This window comes from Mauremys mutica, chromosome 13 (assembly GCF_020497125.1).
Source record: "Mauremys mutica isolate MM-2020 ecotype Southern chromosome 13, ASM2049712v1, whole genome shotgun sequence".
Lineage (NCBI taxonomy): Eukaryota > Metazoa > Chordata > Testudines > Geoemydidae > Mauremys > Mauremys mutica.
The window spans coordinates 46,827,233-46,842,287 of record NC_059084.1 but is presented as its reverse complement, the minus strand read 5'-3'; the positions used below and the strand labels follow the sequence as shown (position 1 = coordinate 46,842,287).

Here is a 15,055-nt window from a genome sequence, read left to right as displayed (position 1 = left end):
CACCAGACCCCACTCCCCTGAGTCCCACCCCCCCGCTCTAACCACCAGACCCCACTCCCCTGAGTCCCAGCCCCCGCTCTAACCACCAGACCCCACTCCCCTGAGTCCCAGCCCCCTGCTCTAACCACCAGACCCCACTCCCCTGAGTCCCACCCCCTGCTCTAACCACCAGACCCCACTCCCCTGAGTCCCAGCCCCCGCTCTAACCACCAGACCCCTCTCCCCTGAGTCCCACCCCCCGCTCTAACCACCAGACCCCACTCCCCTGAGTCCCACCCCCCGCTCTAACCACCAGACCCCACTCCCCTGAGTCCCAGCCCCCTGCTCTAACCACCAGACCCCACTCCCCTGAGTCCCAGCCCCCGCTCTAACCACCAGACCCCACTCCCCTGAGTCCCAGCCCCCGCTCTAACCACCAGACCCCACTCCCCTGAGTCCCACCCCCGCTCTAACCACCAGACCCCACTCCCCTGAGTCCCACCCCCCGCTCTAACCACCAGACCCCACTCCCCTGAGTCCCCCCCCGCTCTAACCACCAGACCCCACTCCCCTGAGTCCCACCCCCTGCTCTAACCACCAGACCCCACTCCCCTGAGTCCCAGCCCCTGCTCTAACCACCAGACCCCACTCCCCTGAGTCCCCCCCGCTCTAACCACCAGACCCCACTCCCCTGAGTCCCAGCCCCCTGCTCTAACCACCAGACCCCACTCCCCTGAGTCCCACCCCCTGCTCTAACCACCAGACCCCACTCCCCTGAGTCCCACCCCCGCTCTAACCACCAGACCCCACTCCCCTGAGTCCCCCCCCCGCTCTAACCACCAGACCCCACTCCCCTGAGCCCCCCCCGCTCTAACCACCAGACCCCACTCCCCTGAGTCCCAGCCCCCCGCTCTAACCACCAGACCCCTCTCCCCTGAGTCCCAGCCCCCCGCTCTAACCACCAGACCCCACTCCCCTGAGTCCCAGCCCCCTGCTCTAACCACCAGACCCCACTCCCCTGAGCCCCAGCCCCCCTGCTCTAACCACCAGACCCCACTCCCCTGAGTCCCCCCCCCGCTCTAACCACCAGACCCCACTCCCCTGAGTCCCAGCCCCCTGCTCTAACCACCAGACCCCACTCCCCTGAGTCCCACCCCCCGCTCTAACCACCAGACCCCACTCCCCTGAGTCCCAGCCCCCTGCTCTAACCACCAGACCCCACTCCCCTGAGTCCCACCCCCTGCTATAACCACCAGACCCCACTCCCCTGAGTCCCCCCCCGCTCTAACCACCAGAGCCCACTCCCCTGAGTCCCAGCCCCCTGCTCTAACCACCAGACCCCACTCCCCTGAGTCCCACCCCCCTGCTCTAACCACCAGACCCCACTCCCCTGAGTCCCACCCCCCTGCTCTAACCACCAGACCCCACTCCCCTGAGTCCCAGCCCCCTGCTCTAACCACCAGACCCCACTCCCCTGAGTCCCACCCCCCTGCTCTAACCACCAGACCCCACTCCCCTGAGTCCCACCCCCTGCTCTAACCACCAGACCCCACTCCCCTGAGTCCCACCCCCTGCTCTAACCACCAGACCCCACTCCCCTGAGTCCCACCCCCTGCTCTAACCACCAGACCCCACTCCCCTGAGTCCCACCCCCTGCTCTAACCACCAGACCCCACTCCCCTGAGTCCCAGCCCCCCGCTCTAACCACCAGACCCCACTCCCCTGAGTCCCACCCCCCTGCTCTAACCACCAGACCCCACTCCCCTGAGTCCCAGCCCCCTGCTCTAACCACCAGACCCCACTCCCCTGAGTCCCAGCCCCCGCTCTAACCACCAGACCCCACTCCCCTGAGTCCCAGCCCCTGCTCTAACCACCAGACCCCACTCCCCTGAGTCCCCCCCGCTAAACCACCAGACCCCACTCCCCTGAGTCCCAGCCCCCCGCTCTAACCACCAGACCCCACTCCCCTGAGTCCCACCCCCCGCTCTAACCACCAGACCCCACTCCCCTGAGTCCCAGCCCCCTGCTTTAACCACCAGACCCCACTCCCCTGAGTCCCACCCCCCGCTCTAACCACCAGACCCCACTCCCCTGAGTCCCAGCCCCCCGCTCTAACCACCAGACCCCACTCCCCTGAGCCCCCCCCCGCTCTAACCACCAGACCCCACTCCCCTGAGTCCCAGCCCCCCTGCTCTAACCACCAGACCCCACTCCCCTGAGTCCCACCCCCCGCTCTAACCACCAGACCCCACTCCCCTGAGTCCCAGCCCCCCGCTCTAACCACCAGACCCCACTCCCCTGAGTCCCAGCCCCCCGCTCTAACCACCAGACCCCACTCCCCTCGCATAACCAGAGAAAGAACCCAGGAGCCCTGGGCTCCCAGCCCCCTCCTCCCCGCTCTAACCACTAGTCCCCATTCCCTTTCTAATGGGTGTGGGTCTCTCTCCCTCACAGCCCATGAAGGCGGGAAGGGGAAAGGATCGAAGAAGAAGGGTTCCTCTTTCCAGACGGTGTCAGCGCTGCACAGGGTAAGGGGGCCCGGGGGCAGGCGGCCAAGGTAGGGGTCTGACCTCCTGGAGGATCAGCTCTGCTAACAGAGCCTCTTTGTCTCTCTCTGTTTCTTGTTCTGTCTTCTTTGCCTCTTGCTTTCTCGTCCTGTCCATCTTCCTGCCTCCCTTTCTGCCTCCTTCCATCCGTCTGCTTTTCATTCTGTGGTTCATTGTTCATCTCTCTCGCTTCTCTCCATTCCTCTCTGCCTCTCTTCGCCTTCTTCTCTTTCTCCATCCGTCCCGCCTTTTCTGTCCTCTTCTCTTCATCTCCCCCCCCCCAGGAGAACCTGAACAAGCTGATGACAAACCTGCGCTCAACTCACCCCCACTTCGTCCGCTGCATCATCCCCAATGAGACCAAGTCTCCAGGCACGTGACCCCCCCTCCCTCCCCAGCCTCTGCCCATTGTGCGCCGCCCCCCCCCGGGGCAGGGGAGGTCACCGGCTCCAGGGCGGCTCCGGGCTGGTCAGAGGGAGGGCTCGGGGCTAAGGGCTGGAGGATGGGGGTGGGGAGTGGGTTTGCGTGGTGTTCCTGTCTCTGTTGCCCTCCATCCCTCCCCAGAGGTGAGGGGACCTGGCTAAAGGGAGAGGGGCGGGGCTAAGGGGAAGAGGGGCGGGGCTAAGGGGAAGAGGGGCGTGTTCCTTGTTTGCATAAATTATCCACTCTCCATTCCTCCCTATGGCGGAGGGGTGTGGTTAATGGGGAAATGGGCGTGGCTGCCTGTGTTGGGGGCGTGGCTCTAGATTGGGGCCCCCTTCCACTTCTGTCCCTACCTAAAGGGCAGAGTGGGTGTGGCCTAACACTGCCCCCACCCAAACCAGCCCCTCCCCAGAGGTGCCGGGCAGGGCTAAGCGCATGGGGGCGCCGCTCAGTGGGAAGGGGCGGGGCCTTTACTTGCATGAATAAAGCTCCCTATCCACCCCCTCTCCAGAGGCAAGGGGCGTGGCCAAGAGGTAAAGGGCGGGGCCGGTGGTGGCCAGGCTCCACCCCTTTCCATCACTAACCCCCGTTTTCCTGCCTCCAGGGGTGATGGACAACCCCCTGGTGATGCACCAGCTGCGCTGTAACGGGGTGCTGGAGGGCATCCGCATCTGCCGGAAGGGCTTCCCCAACCGCATCCTCTACGGGGACTTCAGACAGAGGTGGGTCTGCCCCCCCCCCCGGGGCACTGCTGCAGGGGAAGCTCGCAGCATCACGGGACGGGCTCAGAGATCCAGGGTCACTAACGATCCCCTCCCCCCAGGTACCGTATCCTGAACCCCGCGGCCATCCCCGAGGGCCAGTTCATCGACAGCCGCAAGGGGGCGGAAAAGCTGCTGGGCTCCCTCGATATCGACTCCAGCCAGTACAAATTCGGGCACACCAAGGTGAGGGGGAGGAGCCCGTGTGGGTGGGTGGAGCCTGTGGGGGGGAAGGGTCTCAGATAGCCACACCCCCAGGAACCAGGGACCGTACGGGTGAGCTGGCATCGGGGGCGCTGGGCTGGGGGGGTCCCAGCCTGGTGCTCGGGGGCGCTGGGCTGTGGGGGGGGGGTCCCAGCCTGGTACTAGGGGTGCTGGGCTGTGGGGGGGGGTCCCAGCCTGGTGCTCGGGGGTGCTGGGCTGTGGGGGGGGTCCCAGCCTGGTGCTCGGGGCGCTGGGCGGTGGGGGGGGTCCCAGCCTGGTGCTCGGGGCGCTGGGCGGGGTGGGGGGGTCCCAGCCTGGTGCTCGGGGGCACTGGGCTGTGGGGGGGGGTCCCAGCCTGGTGCGCGGGGGCGCTGGGCTGTGTGGGGGGGGGTCCCAGCCTGGTGCTCGGGGGCGCTGGGCTGTGGGGGGGGGACCCAGCCTGGTACTAGGGGTGCTGGGCTGTGGGGGGGGTCCCAGCCTGGTGCTCGGGGGCGCTGGGCTGTGGGGGGGGGTCCCAGCCTGGTACTAGGGGTGCTGGGCTGTGGGGGGTGGTCCCAGCCTGGTACTAGGGGCGCGGGGCTGTGGGGGGGGGTCCCAGCCAGGTGCTCGGGGGCGCTGGGCCATGGGGGGGGTCCCAGCCGGGTGCTCGGGGGCGCTGGGCTGTGGGGGGGGTCCCAGCCTGGTGCTCGGGGGCGCTGGGCTGTGGGGGGGGTCCCAGCCTGGTACTAGGGGTGCTGGGCTGTGGGGGGGGGTGTCCCAGCCTGGTGCTCGGGGGCGCTGGGCTGTGGGGGGGGTCCCAGCCTGGTACTAGGGGTGCTGGGCTGTGGGGGGGGGGTCCCAGCCTGGTACTAGGGGTGCTGGGCTGTGGGGGGGGGTGTCCCAGCCTGGTGCTCGGGGGCGCTGGGCTGTGGGGGAGGGTCCCAGCCTGGTGCTCGGGGGCACTGGGCTGTGGGGGGGGTCCCAGCCTGGAACTAGGGGTGCTCTACTGATGTTTGTCTTTCGCCGGCTGTCCCAGGTGTTCTTCAAGGCCGGGCTGCTGGGGCTGCTGGAGGAGATGCGGGATGAACGGCTCGCCCGGATCATCACCCGCCTCCAGGCCCAGTCCCGGGGCGTCCTCTCCCGCCTTGAATTCAAGAAGATCTTGGAACGCAGGTAGGGTGGGGTGCGAAGGCGTCATAGGAGCCGTTGTTGTTGTAGGGAAGCTCGCAGCCATTTCTGACTGGGGCACTGCTGTGGGGAAGTTCACAGCTCCAGCTCATGTGGCCTCCCTCCCTGCCAGGGACTCCTTGCTGGTGATACAGTGGAACATCCGGGCCTTCATGGGGGTGAAGAACTGGCCCTGGATGAAGCTCTACTTCAAGATCAAGCCGCTCCTGAAGAGCGCTGAGACGGAGAAGGAGATGCTGGCCATGAAGGAGGAGTTCGGGCGCCTGAAGGAGGCGCTAGAGAAGTCGGAGGCCCGGAGGAAGGAGCTGGAGGAGAAGATGGTCTCTCTGCTGCAGGAGAAGAACGATCTCCAGCTGCAAGTGCAGGCTGTGAGTGATGGAAGGGTTCCCCCCCCCCCGACCCCTCTGGGCCCCATGGGCCGTGAGATCGCATTGAGGAGCCTGAAGGCTGGGTGGATTGGGTTTGGACGAACGGCCTCAAGACTGGTTGGGCCATGAATGATGGAGATCCCACAGTTTGAATTCTCCCCGATGCCCACGGAGGAGCTCCAACTTAGAAGAAGGGATTCCCCTATCCTTGAACTCCAAGCTTCACCTATCAACCTATCACACTCCTTCTTTCCTTCATTCTCTCCATCCTTTTCTTCTTTCCTTTCAGGAGCAAGACAATCTTGCAGATGCCGAGGAGCGCTGCGACCAGCTGATCAAGAACAAGATCCAGCTGGAGGCCAAGGTGAAGGAGCAGACGGAGCGGCTGGAGGACGAGGAGGAGATGAATGCTGAGCTGACGGCCAAGAAGAGGAAGCTGGAGGACGAGTGCTCGGAGCTCAAGAAGGACATTGACGACCTGGAGCTGACCTTGGCCAAGGTGGAGAAGGAGAAACACGCGACGGAGAACAAGGTGAGGGCAGAGACGGGAGTTTGACTGTGATAAGTGGCTTCAAGACTACTGCAGTTGAGTGGTATCAAGGCTAGTTGGACTGAGGCCAGTGGCCACATGGTTGGTTGGGTTGGATTTCTTGGCCTGAGACCTGGTTAGACTGAGTGTTGTCAAGACTGGCTGGGTTGGATTGAGTGGCCTGTGGGATGTTTGGGTTGGGTTGAGTGTCAGCAAGGATGGTTGGGTTGGTTCAGTGGCCTGAGGGATGATTGCGTTGGGTTGGTCAAGTGTATTCAAGGATTGCTGTTTTGAGTTAGTGGCCTCAATCCTCTGCCCTCCCATGGAACCACTAATCTCCAACACTGAGCTTCGCCATTGGGCCACCCGATATCTAAACCCACCTGATTTATCTGCTTGCAGGTGAAGAACCTGACAGAGGAGATGGCCGGGCTGGATGAGATAATAGCCAAGCTGACCAAGGAGAAGAAGGCCCTGCAGGAGGCCCATCAGCAAGCGCTGGACGACCTACAGGCCGAGGAGGACAAGGTCAACACCTTGACCAAAGCCAAGGTCAAGCTGGAGCAGCAGGTGGACGACGTAAGCACCAGCGGCCTGGGGATGGGGCTAAGGAGCTCGATGGCATTACTGATAGGTTATTACTTCCTCACCGTTTGGTGCCTCCTTAGACTCTGGGGGATGTTGTGTCTGGAGTGGTTATCTCTGAGGGGTCCAAGGGGGGGTCCAGGGAGGGACCAGGGGGATCAGAGCAGAGTGTCTCCGATGGAGGATGATCCATCACTGGGGGTTTCCCACTAAAAACGTCCTGCTGAGTGGATCCCGGCTTCCTGGATTCATTGTCTTTCTCTCTCTCAGTTGGAGGGCTCCCTGGAGCAGGAGAAGAAGATCCGCATGGACCTGGAACGGGCCAAGAGGAAGCTGGAAGGAGACTTGAAACTGGCCCAGGAGAGCATCATGGACCTGGAAAATGACAAGCAGCAGCTGGACGAGAAACTGAAAAAGTAGGAGCCTCCTTGTGTCACCAGCCAGGAGTCTTGATGCCCAGCCCCTCTTTGCTCTAACCCCTAGACCCCACTCCCCTCCCAGAGCCAGGGGTAGAACCCAGGAGTCCTGGCTCCCAACCTCCCACTCGACCCCACTCCCCTCCCGGAGCCAGGGGTAGAACCCAGGAGTCCTGGCTCCAAGGCCTCTTGCTGTAGCCACTAGACCCCACTCCCCTCCCAGAGCCAGGGGTAGAACCCAACCTCCCACTCTAACCCCTAGACCTCACTTCCTCCCAGAGTCGGGGTTAGAACCCAGGAGTCCTGGCTCCAAGGCCTCTTGCTGTAGCCACTAGACCCCACTCCCTTCCCAGAGCCAGAGAGAGAACTTGTTTTCTGTCTCCTTCAGGAAAGACTTTGAGCTCAGCGCGCTGAACGCCCGGATTGAGGATGAACAACTGGTAGTTGCCCAGCTCCAGAAAAAGCTCAAAGAGCTTCAGGTGAGGCAGGCTGGCTTGTACATCCCCAGAGCTGGGGTACAGAAACGCTCCCCACCTAGCTGGGCTGGTAAGAGGACGATCTCGGTGCTCGTCTCCTCTCCAGATTTACTCTGTGTTGCTTGGGGGTGTCTCCACAATCCCTCCTCTCCTTCCTCTCCGGTCTAGAATTAGGAGGGAGGAGCTCTCCTCCATTGAAAGTCTAGACCCTCTTTTGTCTCTCAGGAAAATTCTTTTCCTCTCTGCTGTAGAAAAGCAGGTCCCAAAAGGGAGAAGATCTCATATTGGTCTGAGCCTATGGTCCTTTGCCTCTAGAACTTAGACTCCTTTTATAAAGATCTAGAACATCTGCCTGCTTCATTTGGCACGGTGGGGTCTAGATCTGTTTAAAGAAATCGGTTATCTGAGCTCTCTCCTGATTGAACAGCGAATCTCCAGAATCCGTATGATTCCTTCCCTGCGCTAGAATGTCCACCAGCCGTTTTCCACACTGGGCGCTGTAGAGGCTGCTCAGGCCACTTCCTTCTAGACCCCCCGCCAATACGTGCGTTCTCGGATCTAGAACATCTGTGTGTTGTAGACCCAGTTCATTCTTTCCCATGACCTAGGACATCTACATGCCGTATGTGAAAATGGGTGTGTGAGATCTGGCTAATGACATTTGTTCCTAGGACTTTTCTATCGTATCTACCATACGTCATGTTCTAGATTTGGCTGAGGACCTTTGTTCCTCTTCCCCACGTGTTCCTGCCTGCTCTAGAGTGTGTGATGTTCTAGGCCTGTCTAAGCCCGTGGGTCTCTCTCCGGCTGCAGGCGCGCATCGAGGAGCTGGAGGAGGAGCTGGAGGCAGAGCGCACGGCCCGGGCCAAGGTGGAGAAGCTGCGCTCGGACTTGTCGCGGGAGCTGGAGGAGATCAGCGAGCGGCTGGAGGAGGCGGGCGGCGCCACCTCGGTGCAGATCGAGCTGAACAAGAAGCGGGAGGCGGAGTTCCAGAAGATGCGGCGGGACCTGGAGGAGGCCACGCTGCAGCACGAGGCCACGGCCGCCACCCTGCGCAAGAAACACGCCGACTCGGTGGCCGAGCTGGGCGAGCAGATCGACAACCTGCAGCGCGTCAAGCAGAAGCTGGAGAAGGAGAAGAGCGAGCTCAAGCTGGAGCTGGATGACGTCAGCTCCAACGTGGAGCAGCTGCTCAAAGCCAAGGTGCCCCGGGGGCAGGCCCACGGAGGGAGAGGGGCCACGGGTAATGGGAGGGGCTAAGGATGGAGGCGCCGATCCTAGCTGTGAGGGCAGCATCAGTGGGGGAGGAGCCACTTCCCCCTACTTAGAACCGGTGCTCACGAGGGCCCGGCAAAGGCAGGAGGGAGGCGCGGCCAAAGCCAGTGGGCAGCGCTAGCGTGACGGGGGAGGTGCCTCTCTTTCTGCCGCCCTCCCAGTTTTTCAGGGTCTCCTTTTCCTGTCGCGCCTTCATTCTCCCGTTGGTTTCTTCCCCTCTTCCTTCCCGCTGCCGCCCCGACGTCTCCCCTTCCCCAGGCCAACCTGGAGAAGCTGTGCCGGACGGTGGAGGACCAGCTGAACGAACACAGGACCAAGTCCGAGGAGGCGCAGCGCATGGTGAACGACCTCACCACCCAGCGTGCCAAGCTCCAGGCTGAGAATGGTGAGTGGGGAACCCCTGCCCTGCCCCCCGGGAGCCCTCCATCCCCCTACACCCCTGGGACCCTGCACCACTGGTATCCCCTGCAAACTTGGGACCCCCCTGCCTGTGCCCCTGGGACTCCCTCACCTGCCCTTGAGTCTTGCTGCATCCTCCTGAGCACCCCATAAGGGATGTGCCCTCTGGGAGCCCCCTCCTGGCCCCCCACGTCCCCTGCCTCCCCCCTGCACCCCACACACCATGCACGAGCCCCTGAGCCCTCGAACCCTCCTCCCCATCCTCTGCCCCTCCCTGGGGGACCCCCCAAGAGCTCCGTGTGAGGGATCCTCCCCCCACGCCCCTGGGAGCCCCCCTCATGGCCCCCATGCACTGGGGTGTGGGGTCCCCACGAAGGATGGTCCCTGTTTTCCTCCTGCCGCGCCCAGGCGAGCTGGCCAGGCAGCTGGACGAGAAGGACGCGCTGGTCAACCAGCTGACGCGGGGGAAGCTGACGTACACCCAGCAGCTGGAGGATCTCAAGAGACAACTGGAGGAAGAGGCCAAGGCAAGGCCAGGCTGGCAGGGGCTGCGGGTCGGGAGTGAGGGGCACCAGCAGAGCTCAGGGGGCCAGGGCTGGGCTATCAGGGGGTTGCGGGTCGGGAGTGAGGGGCACCGGCAGAGCTTGGGGGCCCAGGGCTGGGCTGGCAGGGGCTGCGGGTCGGGAGTGAGGGGCACCGGCAGGGCTCGGGGGGGCAGGGCTGGGCTAGCAGGGGGCTGCAGGTCGGGAGTGAGGGGCACTGGCAGGGCTGGGGGGGCAGAGCTGGGCTGGCAGGAGCTGCGGGTCGGGAGTGAGGGGCACCGGCAGTGCTGTGGGGGCAGGGCTGGGCTGGCAGGAGCTGCGGGTCGGGAGTGAGGGGCACCGGCAGAGCTCGGGGGGGCAGGGCTGGGCTAGCAGGGGGCTGCGGGTCGGGAGTGAGGGGCACCGGCAGGGCTGGGGGGGGCAGGGCCGGGCTGGCAGGAGCTGCGGGTCGGGAGTGAGGGGCACCGGCAGAGCTCGGGGGGGCAGGGCTGGGCTAGCAGGGGGCTGCGGGTCGGGAGTGAGGGGCACCGGCAGGGCTGGAGGGAGCCCAGGGCTGGGCTGGCAGGGGCTGCGGGTCGGGAGTGAGGGGCACCGGCAGAGCTCTTCGTCCCCCACCCCAGGCGAAGAACGCCCTGGCCCACGCGCTGCAGTCGGCCCGGCACGACTGCGACCTGCTGCGGGAGCAGTACGAGGAGGAGACGGAGGCGAAGGCCGAGCTGCAGCGCTCGCTCTCCAAGGCCAACTCCGAGGTGGCGCAGTGGAGAACCAAGTACGAGACGGACGCCATCCAGCGGACGGAGGAGCTGGAGGAGGCCAAGTGAGTGGCTGGCGGCTTTGCCTCTCCCCATCCCCTCCCTGCCTTCCCCCCGTCCTGGCAACGTGTGTAGAATGCTCTAGAGCCTTCGGGAACATGAGGATCCCATGTGGCAGGCCAGTGTTTTGGATGTTTTGTCTAGAGCGGTCTAGAACCCTTCCATTGCCCCATGCTTCCAGTCCTGGTTCTTTCACCCTCTCATTCAATCCCTCCTTTTTTCTTTTTGTTCCCTTGTTCTTTTATCTTTCCGTGCATTCTCTTATTCGTTTGTTCTTTTTTCTTTCATCCGCTCCTCTTGTTTCTCTCATTCATTCTTCCCCCCCTTCATTCTCGTTTGTTCTGTCATTTTTTCTTTCTTTCTGTTGTTCTTTCATTCCTTGCTTTGTTTGTTCTGTCTTCCCATCTCTCTTGCTTCCTTTCTTTCTCTTGGCTTTTCATTTCTTTGTTCTTTCGTCTGCCTGTTCTTTTTTCCTTTCATCCTTTTTCATTCTTTTCTTCCTTCTTTCATTCCTTCTGTTTTTCCTTTTTTATTGTTTGACTCGTTCTTTTTCTTTTTTCCTTTCATCTTCCTGTTCTTTCTTTCTTCTTGTCCTTTCTTTCTGTTCATTCTTTCTTCCTGATTGTTTGTTCTTCCTGTTCATTCAGATCTAGACTAACATGGCTACCCCTCTGATACTGTTCATTCTTGTTTATCCTTCCCTTCCCTTCCATCTTCTCTTATGCTTGGTTCCACATTCCCGCCATCTCTCCTATTTCCTTCCATGTTGCCCTGAAGTGGAGGTGTGTCTCTCTCTCTCTATTCCACACCATGAACCAGAAACTCCTTTTGTCTTGAATGGTCTAGAACAGAAGGTTCCCATGCATCCGGCCAGTGTCTTGGTCATGTACAGCTGAAAGATTTTCTACAATGGTCTAGAGCAGTCTAGAACATCATAATCCCACGTGTCAAGCCAGTGTCTTGGTACTTTTCTATAGGGAACTTGTCTAGAATGGTCTAGACCATCAGGCCAGTGTCACTGGCATTTTTCTGCTATGAATCCCCCCCCCCCCGTAACTCCAAGGCCCAGGGATGTGGGGAAAAGCCGAGGTCACTCTTCGGTGACTAATGGTGTCTGTCGCCCCCCGGTGGCAGGAAGAAGCTGGCGCAGCGGCTGCAGGAGGCGGAGGAGGCAGTGGAGGCCGTGAACGCCAAGTGCTCGTCACTGGAGAAGACCAAGCACCGGCTGCAGAATGAGATCGAGGACCTGATGGTGGACGTGGAGCGGTCGAACGCCGCCGCAGCCGCTCTGGACAAGAAGCAGAGAAACTTTGACAAGGTGGGACTGGGGGAGGAGGGGAGAGAGAGAGAGAGAATTGAATACAAAGCCAAAAAATAATAAATTAAATAAAACCAAGGGAGGAAGGGAGGAAGGAAGGAAGGAAGAGAGGGATAAAACAGAATGAATGAAATAGATCAAAGACTAGAAGGAAACAAAGGACACAGAGCACAGAAGGAATGAAATCGAGCCTAGGAAAGAAAGAAGCAAAACCAAATATAAATAAAATAGAGCAAAAAAATGGAAGAAAAGTAAAAATGAACGAGAGGGCAGGAGCCAAAGAATAAAAGAGAGAACGAGAAAGAGCCAAAGAAAAATTGAATAAAAGGCCAATGAACAAATGAATGAAACAGAGCAAAGAGGGACTTAAATGGAGGCAAAAGGTAGATAGGGTGAAAAAGGGAAAGAAAACGAACTAGAGCCAAATAAAGAACGAGTGACTGAAACAGAGCCAAGGAGTGAATGAAACAGAGCCAAGGAGTGACTGAAACAGAGCCAAGGAGTGAATGAAACAGCCAAGGAGTGAATGAAACAGAGCCAAGGAATGAATGAAACAGCCAAGGAGTAAATGAAACAGAGCCAAGGAATGAATGAAACAGCCAAGGAGTGAATGAAACAGAGCCAAGGAAGGCAAAAAGTAGTTTTCGGCAACCAACACTTGGGTATTTGGGGGCAGAAAACATTCTGATTTGGGTTGCTGAAGGGTGAAAAATATTTGTTTCCCCCAAAAGTCACCATTTCCACCCCTCTCCCAGCTTGTTCTCCTTTCAAAGATGGGGGGACCATAATATCTCAGAGCTTACGAGGTGACTTGATTATGGTCTACAAGGATCGACCTAGGCAAGAGGTTTCCTGGCAGGGCGCTCTTGAATCTCAACGCCCAAAGGAGAGCGAGACCCAGTGGCTGGACTCTGAAGCACAACATGTTCAGACTAGCAATAAGGTGGAAATTTTTCACGGGCACAGAAATTAACCCTTAGAACAGCCAGCCGTCACGGAGTGTGGGGGAGTCCGGCCCTGCACCCCTCTTCCTGGGACTCCCAGTGACTCTCAGCCAGCCAGTAACACAGAAGGTTTATTGGACCACAGGAACACAGGATACAGCAGACCTTGTGGGCACAACCAGGACCCCTCAATCGAGTCCCTCTGGGGGTTCAGGGAGCTTAGATTCCAGCTTGGGATTCCCTGCGCTGCACCCCCCAGCCCCAAACCGACACTGACCCCACCCTCCCCCGCAGGCTCTCTGCCTTTGTCCAGCTTCCCAGGCAAAGGTGTTGACTCCCCCACCCCCCCTGCCTGGCTCAGGTTCTGTCCATCCCTAAAGTCATCCCCTGCTCTCCCATTCACTGTGCGGACAGTCCCTACTGCATCACACCAGCCTAGGCCGACGGTGGCTTCTCCGTCACTTGGCATCTTTAAATCAAGAACTGGCGTCTCTTAAGACATGTCCTAGCTCACCTGTCAGGTATGGGCTGGAGACATGGGTGACTGGGCTTAGAATCTACGGAAACGGGGAGAGACCGAGGAAAGGGAACGCAGGAAGGAATGAAAAGCTAGAGGAAAGGGGAGAGAAGGGAGAGGGGCCCAGAGCAGGGAGTTGTCTCTGCTGAGCAGAGGGCTCCTCCATTGGCGTGACTCTCTCACCCCCACCCGCCACCCCCCAGATCCTGTCTGAGTGGAAGCAGAAGTTCGAGGAGTCGCAGACGGAGCTGGAGTCGTCGCAGAAGGAGGCGCGGTCGCTCAGCACCGAGCTCTTCAAGCTGAAGAACGCCTACGAGGAGTCGCTGGAGCATCTGGAGACCTTCAAGAGGGAGAACAAGAACCTACAGGGTGAGAATCTCCCCAGCACCCCCTGCCCCCGCTCCCAGCAGCACAGCACCTCCTGGCCCCATGCTGGGGAAGGACGATCTCCCGTCCTAGCCATGACCTGCCTCCCGCTTAGCGCGGTCTCTCTCCCCCCGCAGAGGAGATCTCGGACCTGACGGAGCAGCTGGGAACCAGTGGGAAAACCATCCATGAGCTGGAGAAGGTGCGGAAGCAGCTGGAGGCCGAGAAGATGGAGCTGCAGGCGGCGCTGGAGGAGGCGGAGGTGAGGGGCACGGCCGAGCACCCCTTCCAGAGCCGCGTGGGGGTCAGCCGGGAACCACCTGGCACCAGCTCTGCCTCTTCTGATTTGATTTTCCCTTTCTCTCTTTCCAACCCTTTCCCGGTCTCCCCTCTCATTCACCCTTGCCTTTTTCACTCATTCTTTTCTTCTGACTGCCACTTTTTCAATTCTTTCTTTCTTTCTTTCCTTTGATTTCTCCTTCCTCTCTCTCTTTGCTTTTCTTTATTCCTTCTTTCTATCTTTCCCCTCATTCGTTTCTTCTCTCTCTTTTGGTCTCCATTCCTCTCCTCCTTCATTCATTTCTTCTTTCTTTCCATCTCTGTCTTTCCAATCCCTTCCCCATTCTTTCCTCTTCATCCACTTTTCATCTTCCACTCACTCCTTCCTTCTCTCTGTCTTTTTTCATCCTTCCTTTAACATATTTCTTCTTTCTTTCTTTTTCATTTGGGATTTCATTTTCCTCTCTCTCTCTTTCCAATCCTTTCTCCATTCCTTCTATTTCATTCACTCTTCCCTTTTTCATTCATTCTTTAATTCTTTCTGCCGCATTTTTCATTCTTCCTCTGATATATTTACTCTTTCCTTCTCTCTCTGCCTCCCCTCTCCTTTTCTTTCTTTCTTTCTTTCTTTCTTTCTTTCTTTCTTTCTATTAACCTCTCTCTCTCTCTCTCTTCTCTCTCACTTATTCATCCTCCCCCGCACCCCCCAGGCCTCTCTGGAGCACGAGGAGGGGAAGATCCTGCGGGCCCAGCTGGAGTTTAACCAGTTCAAGGCGGATTTCGAGCGGAAGCTGGCGGAGAAGGACGAGGAGATGGAGCAGGCCAAGCGCAACCACCTGCGGGTGGTGGATTCGCTGCAGACCTCGCTGGACGCTGAGACCCGCAGCCGCAACGAGGCGCTGAGAGTCAAGAAGAAGATGGAGGGCGACCTCAACGAGATGGAGATCCAGCTGAGCCACGCCAACCGCATGGCGGCCGAGGCCCAGAAGCAAGTCAAGCTGCTGCAGGGATTGCTCAAGGTACCTCCAGGGGGCGCTGTGCTATGGGGGGGTCCCAGTGGTTCCCGGTCTCCCAGCCTGGCCATGGGGCACTGTGCTGTGGAGGGGAGGGTCCTGGCCATGACCCGTCTCCCCACTCATGGCCTATTCT

General features: G+C 59.9%; 1 protein-coding gene across 1 annotated transcript in view; it reads left to right on the top strand.

Moving 5' to 3' along the window:
• LOC123348172 (myosin-7) overlaps positions 1-15,055 on the top strand; it is a 38,627-nt gene that overhangs the window by 17,372 nt on the left and 6,200 nt on the right. The window contains exons 16-33 of the mRNA XM_044985612.1: positions 2,434-2,507; positions 2,810-2,897; positions 3,553-3,670; positions 3,772-3,895; positions 4,929-5,065; positions 5,193-5,448; positions 5,738-5,980; positions 6,380-6,556; positions 6,833-6,978; positions 7,367-7,457; positions 8,268-8,657; positions 8,988-9,114; positions 9,537-9,655; positions 10,291-10,487; positions 11,617-11,800; positions 13,465-13,630; positions 13,765-13,889; positions 14,617-14,925. Of these exons, the coding sequence (XP_044841547.1) occupies positions 2,434-2,507; positions 2,810-2,897; positions 3,553-3,670; positions 3,772-3,895; positions 4,929-5,065; positions 5,193-5,448; positions 5,738-5,980; positions 6,380-6,556; positions 6,833-6,978; positions 7,367-7,457; positions 8,268-8,657; positions 8,988-9,114; positions 9,537-9,655; positions 10,291-10,487; positions 11,617-11,800; positions 13,465-13,630; positions 13,765-13,889; positions 14,617-14,925 (3,071 nt within the window). The remainder of the gene's footprint in view (positions 1-2,433; positions 2,508-2,809; positions 2,898-3,552; positions 3,671-3,771; positions 3,896-4,928; positions 5,066-5,192; positions 5,449-5,737; positions 5,981-6,379; positions 6,557-6,832; positions 6,979-7,366; positions 7,458-8,267; positions 8,658-8,987; positions 9,115-9,536; positions 9,656-10,290; positions 10,488-11,616; positions 11,801-13,464; positions 13,631-13,764; positions 13,890-14,616; positions 14,926-15,055) is intronic.